The sequence below is a fragment of the Hemiscyllium ocellatum genome, chromosome 23 (assembly GCF_020745735.1).
Source record: "Hemiscyllium ocellatum isolate sHemOce1 chromosome 23, sHemOce1.pat.X.cur, whole genome shotgun sequence".
Taxonomy (NCBI): Eukaryota; Metazoa; Chordata; class Chondrichthyes; order Orectolobiformes; family Hemiscylliidae; genus Hemiscyllium; species Hemiscyllium ocellatum.
In genome coordinates, this window is record NC_083423.1 from 54822953 (window position 1) to 54838283 (window position 15331).

Sequence of the window (15331 nt, forward strand, 5' to 3'; positions counted from 1 at the left end):
GACTGTTCCTGCACTGTAGGGATTCTAAGATTCTAAAAGTGAGGACTGCAGATGCTGGAGATCAGATCAAAAAGTGTGGTGCCAGAAAAGCACAGCCGGTCAGGCAGCATCCGAAGAGCACCAGAGTCGACGTTTCGAGCATAAGGTCTTCATTAGGAATGGGGGGAGGTGTGGCTGGGAGGAAGGTAGCTGGGAATGCAATGAAGGTGGGGGAGGGGAGGTGATGGTGATAGGCCGGAGTGGATAGGTGGGAAGGAAGATAGACAGGTCAAGAGGGTGGTGCCAAGTTGGAAGGTTGGATCTGCCGTAAATTGGGAGGAGGGGAGATAAGGAAACTGGTGAAATCAACATTAATCCTGTGTGGTTAGAGGATCCCAAGGTGTAAGATGAGACGTTCTTCCTCCAGGCATCAAGTGGCTAGAATCTGGCAGTGGAGGAGGTCCTTGGTCGAGTGGGAGGGGGAGTTGAAGTGGTCAGCCACAAGTTGGCGTCCAGTCTCCCCAGTGTAGAGGAGACCGCATCGGGAGTAATGGATACAGTAGATGATGTGTGTGGAAGTTCAGGAAAATCTCTGCCAGATGTGGAAGGATCCTTTAGGGCCTTGTATGGAAGGTGTGGGCACAGGCTTTACATCTCTTCCGGTGGCGAGGGAAGGTGCTGGGAGTGGAGGGTGGGTTGGTGGGGGCATGGACCTAATAAGGGAGTTGCAGAGGAAAGAGTCTCTGCGGAATGTAGATAGGGGTGGGGAGGGAAATATCTCTCTAGCGGTGGGGTCTGTTTATAGGTGGCAGAAGTGGCGGAGCATGATGTGATGTATAGGGAGGTTGGTGGGGTGGAAGGTGAGGACCAGGGAGGTTTTGTCCTTGTTGCGACTGGAGGGGTAGGGTTCAAGGGTGGAAGTGTGGGAAGTGGAGGAGATGCCCTGGAGGGCATCATTGACCATGTGGGAGGGGGAATTGCAGTCATTGAAGAAGGAGGCCATCTGGTATGTTCTATGGTGGAATTGATCCTCTTGGGAGCAGATGCAGTTGCGGAGGAATTGGGAGTAGGGAATAGCATGTTTACAGCAGATAGGGTGGGAGGAGGTGTAGTCCAGGTAGCTGTAGGAGTTGATGGATTTGAAGTAGATGTCCGTGTTGAGCCAGTCACCAGAAATGGAGATGGAGAGGTCCAGGAAGGGGAGTTGAGGTCAGGGTGGAAGGTGTTCATGAAGTTGATGAACTGCTCAACCTCCTCGTAAGAGCATGAGGTGGCGCCAATACAGCCATCAATGTAGCGGAGGAAAAGGTGGGGAATGGTGCCGGTGTAACAGTGGAAGATGGACTATTCCATGTATCCGATGAAGAGGCAGACATAACTGGGGCCCACGAGGGTGCCCATGGCCACCCCATGGGTCTGGAGGAACTGGAAGGATTCGAAGGAGAAATTGTTGAGGGTGAGGACCAGTTTGGCCAATCAAATGAGAGTGTCAGTGGAAGGGTACTGATGGGGTCAATGGGAGAGGAAGAAATGGAGGCCTTTGCCATGTGTACAGGGAGTGGATATCCATGGTGAAAATGAGGCATTGGGGGCCAGGGAAACGAAAGTCATGGAGGAGATGGAGGGTGTGGGTGGCGTCCCGATGAACATGGGGAGATCCTGGACCAAGGGGGATAGGATATGCAGGGATAGGTTCAGTAGGGCAGAAACCTGATGGGTCGATCAGGTGAGTCAGGTTTGTGAATTTTGGGTGGGAGGTAGAACCGGGCATTGTGGGGTTCCCGTACTATGGGGTTGGAGGCTGTAGGTGAGATATTCCCTGAGGAAATGAGGTTATGGATGGTCTGGGAGATGATGGATTGGAGATGGGAGGCGAGGTCATGGTCAAGATGGCAGTAGGAGGAGTTGTCTGCAAGTTGATGCCTAGTTTCAGCGGTGTAGAGGTTGGTGCATAAAACTACCACTGCTCCCCCCTGTCCACTAGTTTGGTGTTGCGGTTGGGGTTGTAGTGGAGGGAGTGGAGCCTGTGCGTTGCGAGGGTGAGAGGTTGGAGTGGGTGAGAGGGGTGGACAGGTTGAGGTGGTCAATGCCAGCAGCAGTTGGAAATGTAGAGATCGAGGGCGGGTAACAGACCAGCACAGGGTGCCCAAGTGGATGGAGAGTGTTGGAGGTAGGAGAAGGGGTCCCCGGAGGATGGGTGGCATTCCTGATGGAAAAAGTAAGCTCGGAGACGGAGATGGCTGAAGAAAAATTTGTTATCACAACGTGCATTGAATTCATTGATCTGAGAGCGTAGTTGGAATAAGGTGAGACCTTTACTCAGTGAGGGGGAAGTTTGGAGGGTGGTGGTAAAAACATGGCAGGGCTGGGAGCTAGGAGCTAAAGTTAGGTGTGAGGGCAGAGACTGTCTCTAGAGTGGGTGTGGTTATGGTATCATGGGTGACATCACCAATGGAAGTGTTTTGAGGTCAAGATGGAAGGTGTTTGTGAAGTTGTTGAACTATTTCAAATATAAGCCCTTTAAACTGGAGAAGTGGTAAGTCAGGTCAGACTTGACTGTAAACTGTTGTCACTGCAAAGAGAATTGAAGGGGCTTGACTATTCAACTACCAGCCACCTCTGTGGATTATGTCCCAAATTGCAGGTACATTTTCTTTTGAAGATTACACAAGGCCAGGGCAGAAAAAGTCCGTTCCAAATCTACATGAGTGGCCTAGTGGGACTGCATACTGTTGTGAGTACCACCCTAGGTTTGTGCGTTTATGAGCTGTGGTACTATCCCCTGGTTACTCCTCTGTTGTAAGTAAAGACCCTTTCTCACTCCAACCTCTGCAAACCAGTTCAAAAGGAACTAGCTCCTGGGTGAGGAGGGCTGCATTGGCTTTCCATCCATGTTCACCCACCTCCTCGGTCGGTCCCAATGGACGTTCTCTCACGCTGAATGCTAGAGTTCAATCACAAGGAATCAGAACCACAGAATCTCAACCCATCTGCAAAACAAAGGCTCATGAAACCAACTGAACAACCACCAACATACATGTTCCTGGTAACCTCCATTACAGTGACTGCAGGCTGCAGATTCTTTCCTGATGAGGGGTTTTTGCCTGAAACGTTGATTTATCCAGCTCCTCCGATGCTTCCTGACCTGCTGTGCTTTTCCAGCATCACTCTAATCTTGACTTTAACCTCCAGCATCTGCAGTTAGTACTTCTGTCTCTGCAGAGTTCAATTGTCAGGTGTTCGTCCACAATTCAAAGACCGACCTGTGTATCTTTTATTAAACTTTTTTTTTGGACTTATCTCTTACTTCTAAGCTGTGTATGGGTGTTGCATTAATAATTTTTCTCATGCTTAGTCGTTAGAGAATTCACTCTTTGTTAACTTCAGAAAGTCTGGTTTAATTGGCTCCTTTTAAAACACAAATTCATTTCAGTTTGGGAGAATGTCATCCACAAGGGATGACGTCTGTTTATAAACTGACGTTGTTGTGACCAGCTGGTGGAGGAGGCAGGAGGTGAATTAAAACAGGAGCCAGTTCATCCCTCCTCACCTGGGAACTGAACTACTTGGGGATCCCCGTCTGGAACATGAGATAAGGGAACCTTGCCGAGAGTCTGAGTGTAATGCATTAAAGGGCTGAACAGGGACCGCTCACTCAATTGGTGCCTGAAATCAGAAAGGGAAGGAAGTCATCCAAAGATGAGGGTTTGAGGTCTATATTTGCTTGAGTTAAGAAGACAATTCCCCCCGAGGCCTACAAGATTCTGATTTTGAGTGAGAAAACTCTAAGAGAACATTTCCACTGGCTGGGGAATCTAAACCACAGCCCCCGATAAGGGAGCGATCATTTGGATTGAGATAAGGAGAGACGGCTTCAAGCATGGGATTGTGAAATCTATGGAATTCTGTACCCAGTGCGTTGTAGATATTCCATCCTTCAATACATTTACGGCTGCGATAAGATAGAGCTTTGGTGTCTCAGGAAATCCAGGGATATGGGTGTGGGCAGGAAAGTGGAGTTGAAACCCAAGATCATATTAAATGGTGATGGGCCGAATGGCCACGTCTTGCCAATTCTTATGGTTTGGTAACTAAAAACTGATCAAATATAGAGTTGTTTTGGCCGTTTTGCAAACTTCTTGAAATAACTTTGGGAATCCAAAGTGTCATAACTTACGTTCCATAACTTTGCCACTTTGGGCCAGTACTTATTTGAATCTCTGGCCGGGGTTTATTTTAACCAGGGGCCTTTGAGAAGCTCAGTTCTTGGTCCTTGCTTTGCAGGATGGTAACGGGCTGGGCAAAAGTCAGTCAAAGTACCAAAGTTAAGGGGCTGTAACTTTGGAACAACGGGAGTGAAACACCTTCAAAGTTAGGATTGTTGTGGATGTAGGTTTGCTCGCTGAGCTGAAAGTTCATTTTCAGATGTTTCATCACTATACTAGGTAACATCTTCAGTGAGCCTCTGGATGAGGCACTGGTGGCATGGCCCACTTTCTATTTACGTGTTTAGATTTCCTTGGGTTTGTGATGTCATTTCCTGTGGTGGTATCATTTCCTGTGGTTATGTCATTTCGTGTTCTTTTTCTCAGGGGATGGTAAATGGGATCCAAGTCAATGTGTTTGTTGATAGAGTTCCGGTTGGAATGCCCATGCTTCTAGGAATTCTAGTGCATGTCTCCGTTTGGCTTGTCCTAAAATGGATGGGTTGTTCTAGTCAAAGTGGTGTCCTTCCTCATCCGTATGTGAGGATACTAGTGAGAGTGGGTCATGTTGTTTTGTGGCGGGAGATGGTTAAAGTAGTGGAGGGAGTGAATATTTGAGGTTGTAAGTGGAATTCCAATCATTTGGGCTGCTTTATCCTGGATGGTCTGAAGCGTCTTGGTTGTTCCAGGGACTGCAGTCACCAGGCAGTTCTGCCAGTCTTCTGACTTGTGTCCTATAGATGGTAGACAGGCTTTATGTGGAGAGTCAGGAGATGAGCCAGTCACCACAGAATTCATAGCCCAGCTCTTCCGGCCAAACCGTTTTTATATGGCCAGTCCAGTTCAGTTTCTGGTCAGTTTCATGTATCCTGGTGGCTAGTTTTCTGCCTGTTAGTCCACTGTAGTGTTTGTTACAGTTCTTGCGAGGTATTTTGTAAATGTAAAGTTAGGATTGCACTTTTGACAGAGGATGGGAGGTGGCTTGCATACCAGTTTTCCGTTGAGGAAGAATCCTGTCTCTCATGTAATAGAATGCACTGGTTGACCTTGTGACACACATAAGCCTGATTGTAAATACTGTCCGAATGTGGTGCAATCATTTCCTGGTACAATTCAAAGTTCTGCTCCCATTGACCCATTATTGCCCATCCCTAAGCACCCTGGACAAGGTGGTGGTGGGCTGCTGCCTTGAACTGCTACCCTCCATCTGGTGTAGGTAGGTGCACCCAGAGTGCTGATGGTAAGGGGGGGATTCCAGGATTTTGACCGAGCAATAGTGAAGGAATGGGTGATATCATTCCAAGGTAGGATGGCATGTGTCTCAGTGGGAGTCAAACAACTGGTGCTGTCATGATACAATCCCATGCATGTGCTGTCCCTCTCCTTCGAGATGGTAGAGTTTGCAGGGTGCTGTTGATGGAAGTTTAGGGAGTCGCTACAGGGCATCTTGCAGATGGTTAAAGTAGTGGAGGGAGTGAATATTTGAGGTTGTAAGTGGAATTCCAATCAATCGGGCTGCTTTATCCTGGGTCGTCTGAAGCTTCTTGGTTGTTCCTGGGGCTGTAGTCACCAGGCAGTTCTGCCAGCCTTCTGACTTTTGTCCTATAGATGGTAGACAGGCTTTGTGTGGAGAGTCAGGAGGTGAGCCAGTCACCACAGAATTCATAGCCCAGCTCTTCCGGCCAAACCGCTTTTATATGGCCAGTCCAGTTCAGTTTCTGGTCAATGATCAGTTGAGAGAGGAAGTGGTAAGGTTGAACTGGACAACGTCAGCATAAAATTGACGAGGTGTCATCGGTTCAAGTTGGCAAGAAGTAGCAGATAGGTGAGAAGGCAGAGGGGGATTAAGAATAGATCTGTGGGGAACTTCAGAGCAGACAGATCAGGAGTAGGAAGAGGAGCCATTGGAATTGAAACTGTTGCTATGATGAGATAAATAAAGATGGGAACCCGGTGAGCCCTGACCCGTCCCTCTGAATGGAGTGGTGTTGGAGGGGATTGGTGTCATCGACCATGGTCAAAGGCTGACGGATTGAAAAGGACGAGGTGAAAAGTTTACCTCTGTGCCCATCACAGGTTTTCATCAGTAACTTCAGTAAGAGTGTCTTCGGTATGGCGTGGTAACGTGTTCGGGCATTCTGAGAAAGGTGGGCATGAATGTGGGCAGCGGCAACACATTCAAGGAATTTGAAGAGGCCAGGGAAGTTGGGGATTGAGCAGCGGATTACAAGGAGAGTGGAGTCAAGGGTTGGCTTTTCTTTTGAGCCGAATGGAGTTGAAGCACCAACCTCTTAACCAAATCTTAAGGGAGAGGACAGTTAAAAATATCAAACTTATAGGAGAGCCATCAGACAACTCCTCCTTTGTCTGAAGACTGTATGTTAGGTCATGTCAGAGTGATCAAACCTTCATTTCAATAAAGTTATATGAGTGAGACTACATCAATGTTCTGTTTGTTTTTTTAGCAGGTAAAACTCTACAAGTGATGATTCATGGAAGTCAATGGGCAAAATCTGCTCACTGAATCCTATTTGGAAATGCGAGATCAGGCCTGTGAAGTAGTGAATTTAGATCATGGTGAAGACACCTTTGATGGAAAGAATGGTTTAAAAGAGGGTCTTTGTGCCTGGGAGCATGACGCAGAAGCCCAGGCAAGTCCATTCTCTAAGGAAGACAAAGAGGACGAACACACCAAGAGTTGGGTGCACAATCCATTGCCCATCTTCAGATATTCTCCGGATGTCGAGGTTTCACAGAGTCCCTGCTTTCAATTTGACAGGTTGGCCCCTGCCAGGGTCTCCTTGTCTCCGTCCCTGCGGAGAATGAGGAGAAAGGTGATGGCGTCACCAGCTTCCCCGAGGAGTGCCGGAAGGGCTCAGAGGCTGTTGAAAGAGCCTGAAGAGCCTGCCTCCGACAATGACTCCTCTGTACCAGCCGATTACTTACAGATCCCACGTCCTACAACGGAGACAGCCTCTGTTGACCAGAGAGCTGCAGATAAGGAGGTTCCAACACATCAACAGCAAGACGCTCTGCAAAGTGGAGAAGGCCTGTTGCCTGAAAGCCAGCAAAAGAGTGACCATGTCAGGGATACACCAGTCATCCCACCTGATAAAGACACTCCTCTCTGGGCAAGACGAAAGGGTGACTGCACATTCACTTTGTTGGATAATCTTCAGGAGGTAAAACACACATTACTTTATAGTTTTTCAACTGCATTCTAGCTTACACTTGGCACAGACTAATCCACTTAAACAATTTCTAAGGAATCATGCCCTTAGGTTGGCAGGGTGGCTCAGTGGTTAGCAATGCTGCCTCACAGCGCCAGGGACTCGGGTTCAAGTCTACCCTTGGGTCAATGTCTATGTGGAATTTGCACATTCTCCCCAAGCCTCTGTGAGTTTCCTCTGGATGCTCCAGTTTCCGCCCACAGTCCAAAGATGTGCAGGTTAGGTGGATTAACCATGGGAAATTGTCCATTGTGTCCAGAGATATGTAGGCGAGGTGCATTAGCCATGAGAAATGCAAGGTTACAAGGATAAGATGGGGAATGGGTCTGGGTGCATTGCCCTTTGGTGTGGACTCGATGGGCCAAATGGCCTGCTTCCACACCATAGTGCAGAGGCAGTGACTGACAGGAGTAGAATCAGCCCCTTGGTTTATCAAAGAGATTATAAACTGGAACTGTTCCGATTCTGAAGAACTGTTTACATAACTGAGTCAGTTTTCTTATCAGACATCAGTTGAAGGCTGTTAGAATGTCCCCCTGTCAGTGAGGTTAACCTGGCAGACTGTACAAATATCACTCTGTCAGTGACAGGGCAGCAGTGAGGAGAAGGCATTCCTGCAGATCAACGCAATGACAGCATTTGCCTTCCTGTGGTTATGGAAGGTTCTGTAACAAATCCAAACCCTCTATTCTTTTGAGCAAATGAAACTCTTTCTCTACATCTCGAACGTGTGAACATTTTGGCCTGGAACTTTGCACTCAGGACTTTATACTTAACAGCCAGGTGCAGGGAGAGGCTTTTACCCAGACACTGAGAGTGGTGTGGCACCCGTCACCCTGACATGGGTGTGGGAGGGGTCACCCATCACCCGGACATGGGTGTGGGAGGGGTCACCCTTCACCCTGACACGGGTGTGGGAGGGGTCACCTGTCACCCGGACACGGGTGTGGGAGGGGTCACCCTTCACCCGGACACGGGTGTGGGAGGGGTCACTCTTCACCCTGACACGAGTGTGGGAGGGGTCACCCTTCACCCTGACACAGGTGTGGGAGGGGTCACCCTTCACCCTGACACGGGTGTGGGAGGGGTCACCCTTCACCCTGACATGAGTATGGGAGGGGTCACCCTTCACCCTGACACAGGTGTGGGAGGGGTCACCCTTCACCTTGACACAGGTGTGGGAGGGGTCACCCTTCACCCAGACATGAGTGTGGGAGGGGTCACCCTTCACCCTGACATGGGTGTGGGAGGGGTAACTCTTCACCCTGACATGGGTGTGGGAGGGGTGCAGGGTGAGGTGGGGTGTGAAGCAGGGGAAAGAAGGTTTTCGATCTTGCCCGTTTTGTATGGGAGGTTAAGCTGAGGTCACAACTACTGTCATAGGTGCTGTTAAAGATTAAGTGGTCATGCCAATTCAGTGGCTGTTTACATATATCTCCATTGACATCAAGAGACATAGAAAATCAGCTCAGAGTACACCACTGGGCCCTTCCAGTCTGCTCCACCATTACTAATGACTATCCAACTCAGTGCCCTGTTCCCATTTTCTCCCCAAGCTCTTTGGAGAACTATATCTAACCCCTTTTCGAAAACATTCAATGCTTTGGCCTCAGTTGCTTGCTTGATGATTTGTTACATCACTGATGGAGCCAGTTAACAATCTGCCGCTTTATGGGGCAGCCACAGTTGGGTAAAATCAACACAGGCTCCTTCAGTGATGTAACAAGTCACTGAGTCGTAGCAAATCAGTTCGGGGTGGGTAATAAATGCTGTCATTGCCAGTAACACTCACATTGAGAGAATGAGTAAAAATAATCAAAGTGTAAATTCATTCCACCCATGATTACGACACTGCGCCATTGCTTGAGGCAAAGTGGATGACTAAAGTATATCCCATGGCAACTGGTGTTATCTGAAATGGAGTTATTGTCTCAGGCAGGAACCCAGTTCTTTCACTGACCTTACAGGGTGGGGTTCAGGTTGAGCCAACTCTGCACAACACCCACTCACATTCAGTGTTAACCTAGCAGAAACGAAGTGGTTCCTGATTACATTCCCTGCAACCACAGCAAGGTAGCAGCAACTTGAGATGTGTATGAGACCGCTGTATAAATGTGAGAGGTTCATATTGAACATTGATATAGACAGAGCAAAGTAGTCCAAAACATTAGGACATCATGAACTAGGGATTTTAGAACTAGGGCCGAAGAACGTGGTGCTGGGAAAGCACAAGTGGTCAGTCAGCATCCAAGTGTCAGCAGAGTCGACGTTTTTGAGCATAAGCTCTTCATTAGGAATGCTCAAAATGCCGACTCTCCTGCCCCTCGGATGCTGCCTGACTGGCTGTGCTTTTGCAGCACCACACTTTTTGACTCTGATCTCCAGCATCTGCAGTGCTCACTTTCCCCTATTTTATAACTGGGGGCCAATCTGAGAAGTTTGGATAGAGATTATCAGAATCATAGAATCCCTGCAGGTGGAAACAGGTCATTTGGCCCAACAAGTCCACACTGACCCTCCAAAGAGTAAACCACCAAGACCTCCCCTATTACTCTACATTTACCCTTGACTAATGCACCTAGCCTAGACATCCCTGAACACTATGGGTAATTTAGCATGGCCAATTCAACTGGCCTGCACATCTTTGGATTGTGGGAGGAAACCAGAGCACTGGGAGGAAACCCACGCAGATACAGGGAGAATGTGCAAACTCCATTCAGACAGCTGCCAGAGGTAGGAATCGAACCTGGGTCCCTGGCGCTGTGAGGCAGCAGTGCTAACCGCTGAGCCAGCATGCCACCTGTAAACTCAGTTTTGGGAGGTTGTGGTATAAGTGCTATAAACAACATGCAGGATGGTTTAACTCAGACAATGACAATGCGAAGCTATAGTAATGAGGAGCTATGGGATCGTTGCCATGGAAATGCAGCAAGTGAGAGGAGATTTGATGGAATGTTTTTATCTACATAATGTTTTGATCAAATTAAGAGAATGTTGAAAGTTTATCAAAAGAATTATTTTCACAAGAACAAAAGTGCACCCTCCATGTCGGTGTCCATTCAAGCAGGTTGACCTCTATCTTTGATTTACCTTTGCTCCCTATCCCTGATTGGTCAGTCTTCAAAGCTGTAAGTCAGTGCTTACCGACCATTTTCCCACTGTGGCCCACTTTAATGCTTTATACTTGTTGTGGTCTCCAGACTGAGAATTGTGTGGTTCCTATTGCAGATGAGTGGGCGCAGAGGGGGAAGACGAGATGATGAGGGTGAGGAGTTCATGGCACAAGGTACAGCCAGAAACAAAAAGCCAAGACACCTACCATTTTTTTAGGCTCTGTTAGGGGTAAAGGTCACTCGGCCTTGCAGATATTTTCTAATCAGAGAGGTTACTACACCCCTGTGGAGCAAACTTGATTTGAACGCAGGTCATTTTCAAACATGACCTTGGGCTCACAGCATTGGTGACTGTCTGTGTGGAGTTTGCACATTCTCCCCATGTCTGCGTGGATTTCCTGTGGGTGCTCTGAAATTCCCCCACAATCCAAAATTGTGCATGTTGGGTGAATTGGCTATGCTAAAATGCCTGTAGTGTTCAGGGATGTGTAGGTTAGATGTATTAGTCAGGGATGTGTAGGTTAGGTGTATTGGTCAGGGATGTGTAGGTTAGGTGTATTAGTCAGGGATGTGTAGGTTAGGTGTATTGGTCAGGGATGTGTAGGTTAGGTGTATTAGTCAGGGATGTGTAGGTTAGGTGTATTAGTCAGGGATGTGTAGGTTAGGTGTATTGGTCAGGGATGTGCAGGTTAGGTGTATTAGTCAGGGATGTGTAGGTTAGGTGTATTGGTCAGGGATGTGTAGGTTAGGTGTATTGGTCAGGGGGGAATGTAGAGAAGTAGGGGATTGGTCTGGGTGGGTGGCTCTTCAGAGGGTGGGTGTGGACCTGTTGGGCCGAAGGGCCGGTGTTTCTGCACTGTAGGGATTCTATAAAAAATTCTATAAAGTGCCATGCTACATGTGGCCCCACCACACTGTTCTGTATTTGTAAAATTTTCCTACCTGTCCTGTTTTGATACCATCACCTAAATAAATTGTTATGATCTCTCTACCTTAGTTTGTACAGTTTTGGATTACTCATTACTTTGATTAGACCCTTGGTTTGTGACTCTTGTACTTAGCATGTTCTTCCAGTCATTTAGTTTTTCTCCAGCATCACCCTATGTTTATGTCTTTTTAATTATCTCTCTGCATCATTTAATTGGATTATAGGCCATCCCTTTGCTTGTTATTCAGCTGTTGACAATTTGTTCACACTCTCTAACATTCTTGGGTCACCTGCTGGCACTTAGTATCTGACATTCCACTCACAGCAGTTGTATGTTTTTTTATCTCTCCTGCTGATAAATTCTGTGTCTGTGTGCTGTTCTGTCTTGCTCTTCACCTGACAAAGGGGCTGCAATAAACCCTGGTGTCGCATGACTTCTGACCTTGTAATAGCTGAAATGCCCTTTACGTTCTGTGGTAACCAGAACTGTACGCAGTGTTCTGTGTGTGTGTGGTTACACCGATGATTTATAAAGTGGGGAATTACTTCACTGATCAGACTCACTGTTGATCTTTTCATGTGTTCAAACATCTGAATACCCAAGTTTGCAGTTCCCAGGTGCTGGTTCAGCTTTCTGTCACTTCTAGAAAATTTGTGCCCCACGTTCTACATTGTATTCCCTTATTTCCTGAAGGTTAGTTGTACTTTGGGTTATTTTATGTCCACTTGAGGGAGCAGAAGGAATAAGGGAAGCAGAAAGACTTCAGGGTTTGGAATGTCTCCATTAAACCTTCCTTTAACCGGCTCTGCTCCAAGGAGAATAATCCCATTTCCTCCACATGATTGGGGTCCATTCTAGTAAACCTGCACCACTTTCAAGGCTTTGACACCCTTCCTAAAATTTGAAGCCGAGAACTACTTATTCCAATTGCCTCGAAGGTCCCAGCCTGTAACCAACCCAGATCAAAGCCTTACCTCCAAGTCCACACCCTGTGTACTCCCTTTGATCACTGATTGCTTTCTTAACTTTTCAATTGATATCAATCAGCTAAATCTGTTCAGCAAACCACTTCAGAGAAAGGCTTTCCCCGCTGGGAGACACTGATTCTGGTAATTGTGTACAAACAATCCATCAGAAGTGTTAAAAGGAATCGCCCTTTGTACTCTGGGAGGATCTCTGTTAAAAGGGAGAAGCTCCAATTGAAGTCAGAGGGTCATTTTTTTCCCTTATTCATTCACGGATTGAGAACATCAATGGCAAGGCAACATTTATTATCCATCCCTAATTGCCAAGAAGAGAGTGAAGGATCAACTACATTACTGTGGATCTGGAGTCACTTGTAGCCCAGACCAGCTAAGGATGGCAGATTCATTCTCTAAAGAACATTAGGAAACCAGATGGGTTTTTCCTGACAATCAACAGTGGTTTCATGGTCATCATTAGACTCTTAATTCAAATTCCACTATCTACCATGGTGGGATTTGAACCCAGATCCCTCAAATATTATCTGGATTAATGGTTCAGTGATAATACCACCAGGCTGCCACCTTCATCATTTGAGTGTGCAAGTGCATTTGAGAAATCTGATTACCAGGATGGCTAATCAGCAATAAAGACTCCACAGCCTCCATGCTGGGAGTATGAAGTATTGTTAAACCTAACCGGACTGTTGTAGACGTACATGGTTAACAGCATCGTTGCCAACGCTGCACCAAATTTGCATCCACTATCAATCCTTTAATTCTGCAGAGATGTGACTGGTGCTTGAATGTTGTCAAAACAAAACTCCAAACATCCCAGGCCTGGACAGCTTTATCCAGCTTCTACATCTGTTGAAGGAGAGTCTGGAATATATTGAATATGCCCTAGATCTTAGCAACGACCTCTCAGAAGGCCACCCTTGACGATGAGATCCTACACAGATCTACTGCACCCCTTCATCCTCCTACAAACTACAGCAAAGACTGTTTGACAACGAAGACCTTCACAGGTCAACGGAAGTCCTAGTGAAGTAGCCTTAAAGGGTAATAGAGGCAGAAACCATCATAACATTGAAGAAATATTTAGCTGTGCATAGGGAGGTTATGCTACATTAGAGTGGTGCTGGAATGCTCCCATTGCAGCCTGGGGAGACTGGATGCCTTCTCACAGAGCGCTTTAGGAAATATCTCCAGGACACCCGCACCAATCAACCTCACCATCCCGTGGCCCAACATTTCAACTCCCCCTCCCACTCTGCCGAGGACATGCAGGTCCTGGGCCTCCTCCACCACTGCTCCCTCACCACCAGACGCCTGGAGGAAGAACGCCTCATTTTCCGCCTTGGAACACTCCAACCCCAGGGCATCAATATGGACTTCACCAGTTTCCTCATTTACCCTCCCCCCACCTTACCCCAGTTCCAACCTTCCAGCTCTGCATTGTCCTCATGACCGGTCCTACCTGTCAATCTTCCTTCTCACCTACCCGCTCCATCCTCCTCTCCAACCTATCACCTTCATCCCCACCCCCATTCACCTATTGTACTCTTTGCTACCTTCCCCCACCCTCCCCTCTGACCTATCACCTTCATCCCCACCCCCATCCACCTTTGTACTCTTTGCTACCTTCTCCCCAGTCCCACCCCACTCCCATTTATCTTTCTACCCTGGAGACTCCCTGCCCTCATTCCTGATGAAGGGCTTTTGCCCGAAACCTTGATTTTCTTTTCTTCTCAGATGCTGCCTGACTGGTTGTGCTTTTCCAGCACCACTCCAACCTAGACTCTGATTTCCAGCATCTGCAGTCCTCACTTTTGCCTATGGGGAGGTGATGGCCTAATGGTATTAATGCTAGATTTAATAATCAAGAGATGCAGCTAATGTTTTGGGTTCAAATCCCACAAGGCAGATGACAGAATTTTAATTCAGTAATCTGGAATTAAGCATCTGATAATGGCCATGTATCTATTGCTAACTGCCAGAAAAACCCATTGGTGCCCTTGAGGAAAGGAAACTGCCGTCCTTACCTAGTCTGGCCTACATGTGACTCCAGACACACAGCAATGTTGCTGACTCTTAACTGTCCTCTGGGTAATTAGGGATGGGCAATAAATGCTGATCGAGCCAGTGATACCCTCATTGCATGAATGAATATTCATGGATCAAGCCATGAGCCAAGTGCTGGAAAATGGGATTAGAACAGGGAGGTAGTGGTTTTAGACTGGCAGCAATGCAACAAGCAGAGGGGTCTTTTTTTAACACTGTAGACCTCTTTGACACATTGACGCTTCTGGGGGAATCCCTTTAGTTTGTGAGATATCCAGTTCCACTGGCCTGACGATCTGTAGGTGGAGAATTGGTCTGCCCAGTCACATGGGGATCCACGACAGGAGCCTATGAAGCTGAGTGGCCATCGTCCTTGTACCAAAGGCACCACCGATAAATGAGCGATCGGACCAGGGACTCATTGTTGCCAGGCCAAATCTAGGAGCTACCTCCTGAAGAGGGTACCCTCTTTGAGTTGGCAAGTATTGAGACAGGCAGCTGTGCAGAGTTGGCACGTTGTTCCCTGGCGTGAATTGTTACTGGCGAGTCAGAACTGTCTGATTCAGGACAAACTAGGTGACTTGTCTCAAGTTTGGGGGTCACCTCTGACTGTGTAACAACAGTGACTGACAGGTGCAGAGACCTTTAACACTGCCACATGTCCCAATCTGTTTCACCAGAGGATCACTGAACAATATTCCAGGCTGAGCCACACAAGCAGACACCAGGAAAAGTTAACAATGGGTTAGCTTGAAGAAGTATCTTAAAGTAGGAGAGCGCGGTGGAGAAATGGAGAGGTTTAGGAAGGAAATTCCAGGGTTTTCCAGTTGAGTTTGTGTTTCCTAGAGT

At 47.4% G+C, this 15331-nt stretch overlaps 1 protein-coding gene across 6 annotated transcripts in view; it reads left to right on the forward strand.

The window, feature by feature from the left end:
- plekhg7 (pleckstrin homology domain containing, family G (with RhoGef domain) member 7) overlaps nucleotides 1-15331 on the forward strand; it is a 98354-nt gene that overhangs the window by 17178 nt on the left and 65845 nt on the right. For 3 of the 6 annotated variants that reach the window (XM_060843267.1, XM_060843265.1, XM_060843269.1), the window contains exon 2: nucleotides 6650-7366. In XM_060843267.1, coding sequence (XP_060699250.1) covers nucleotides 6677-7366 — 690 coding nt within the window. In that variant the 5' untranslated portion in view covers nucleotides 6650-6676. Of the gene's footprint in view, nucleotides 1-6649; nucleotides 7367-15331 lie in introns of those variants that run through there. The other 3 variants (XM_060843266.1, XM_060843268.1, XM_060843270.1) reach the window with 2 other exon arrangements.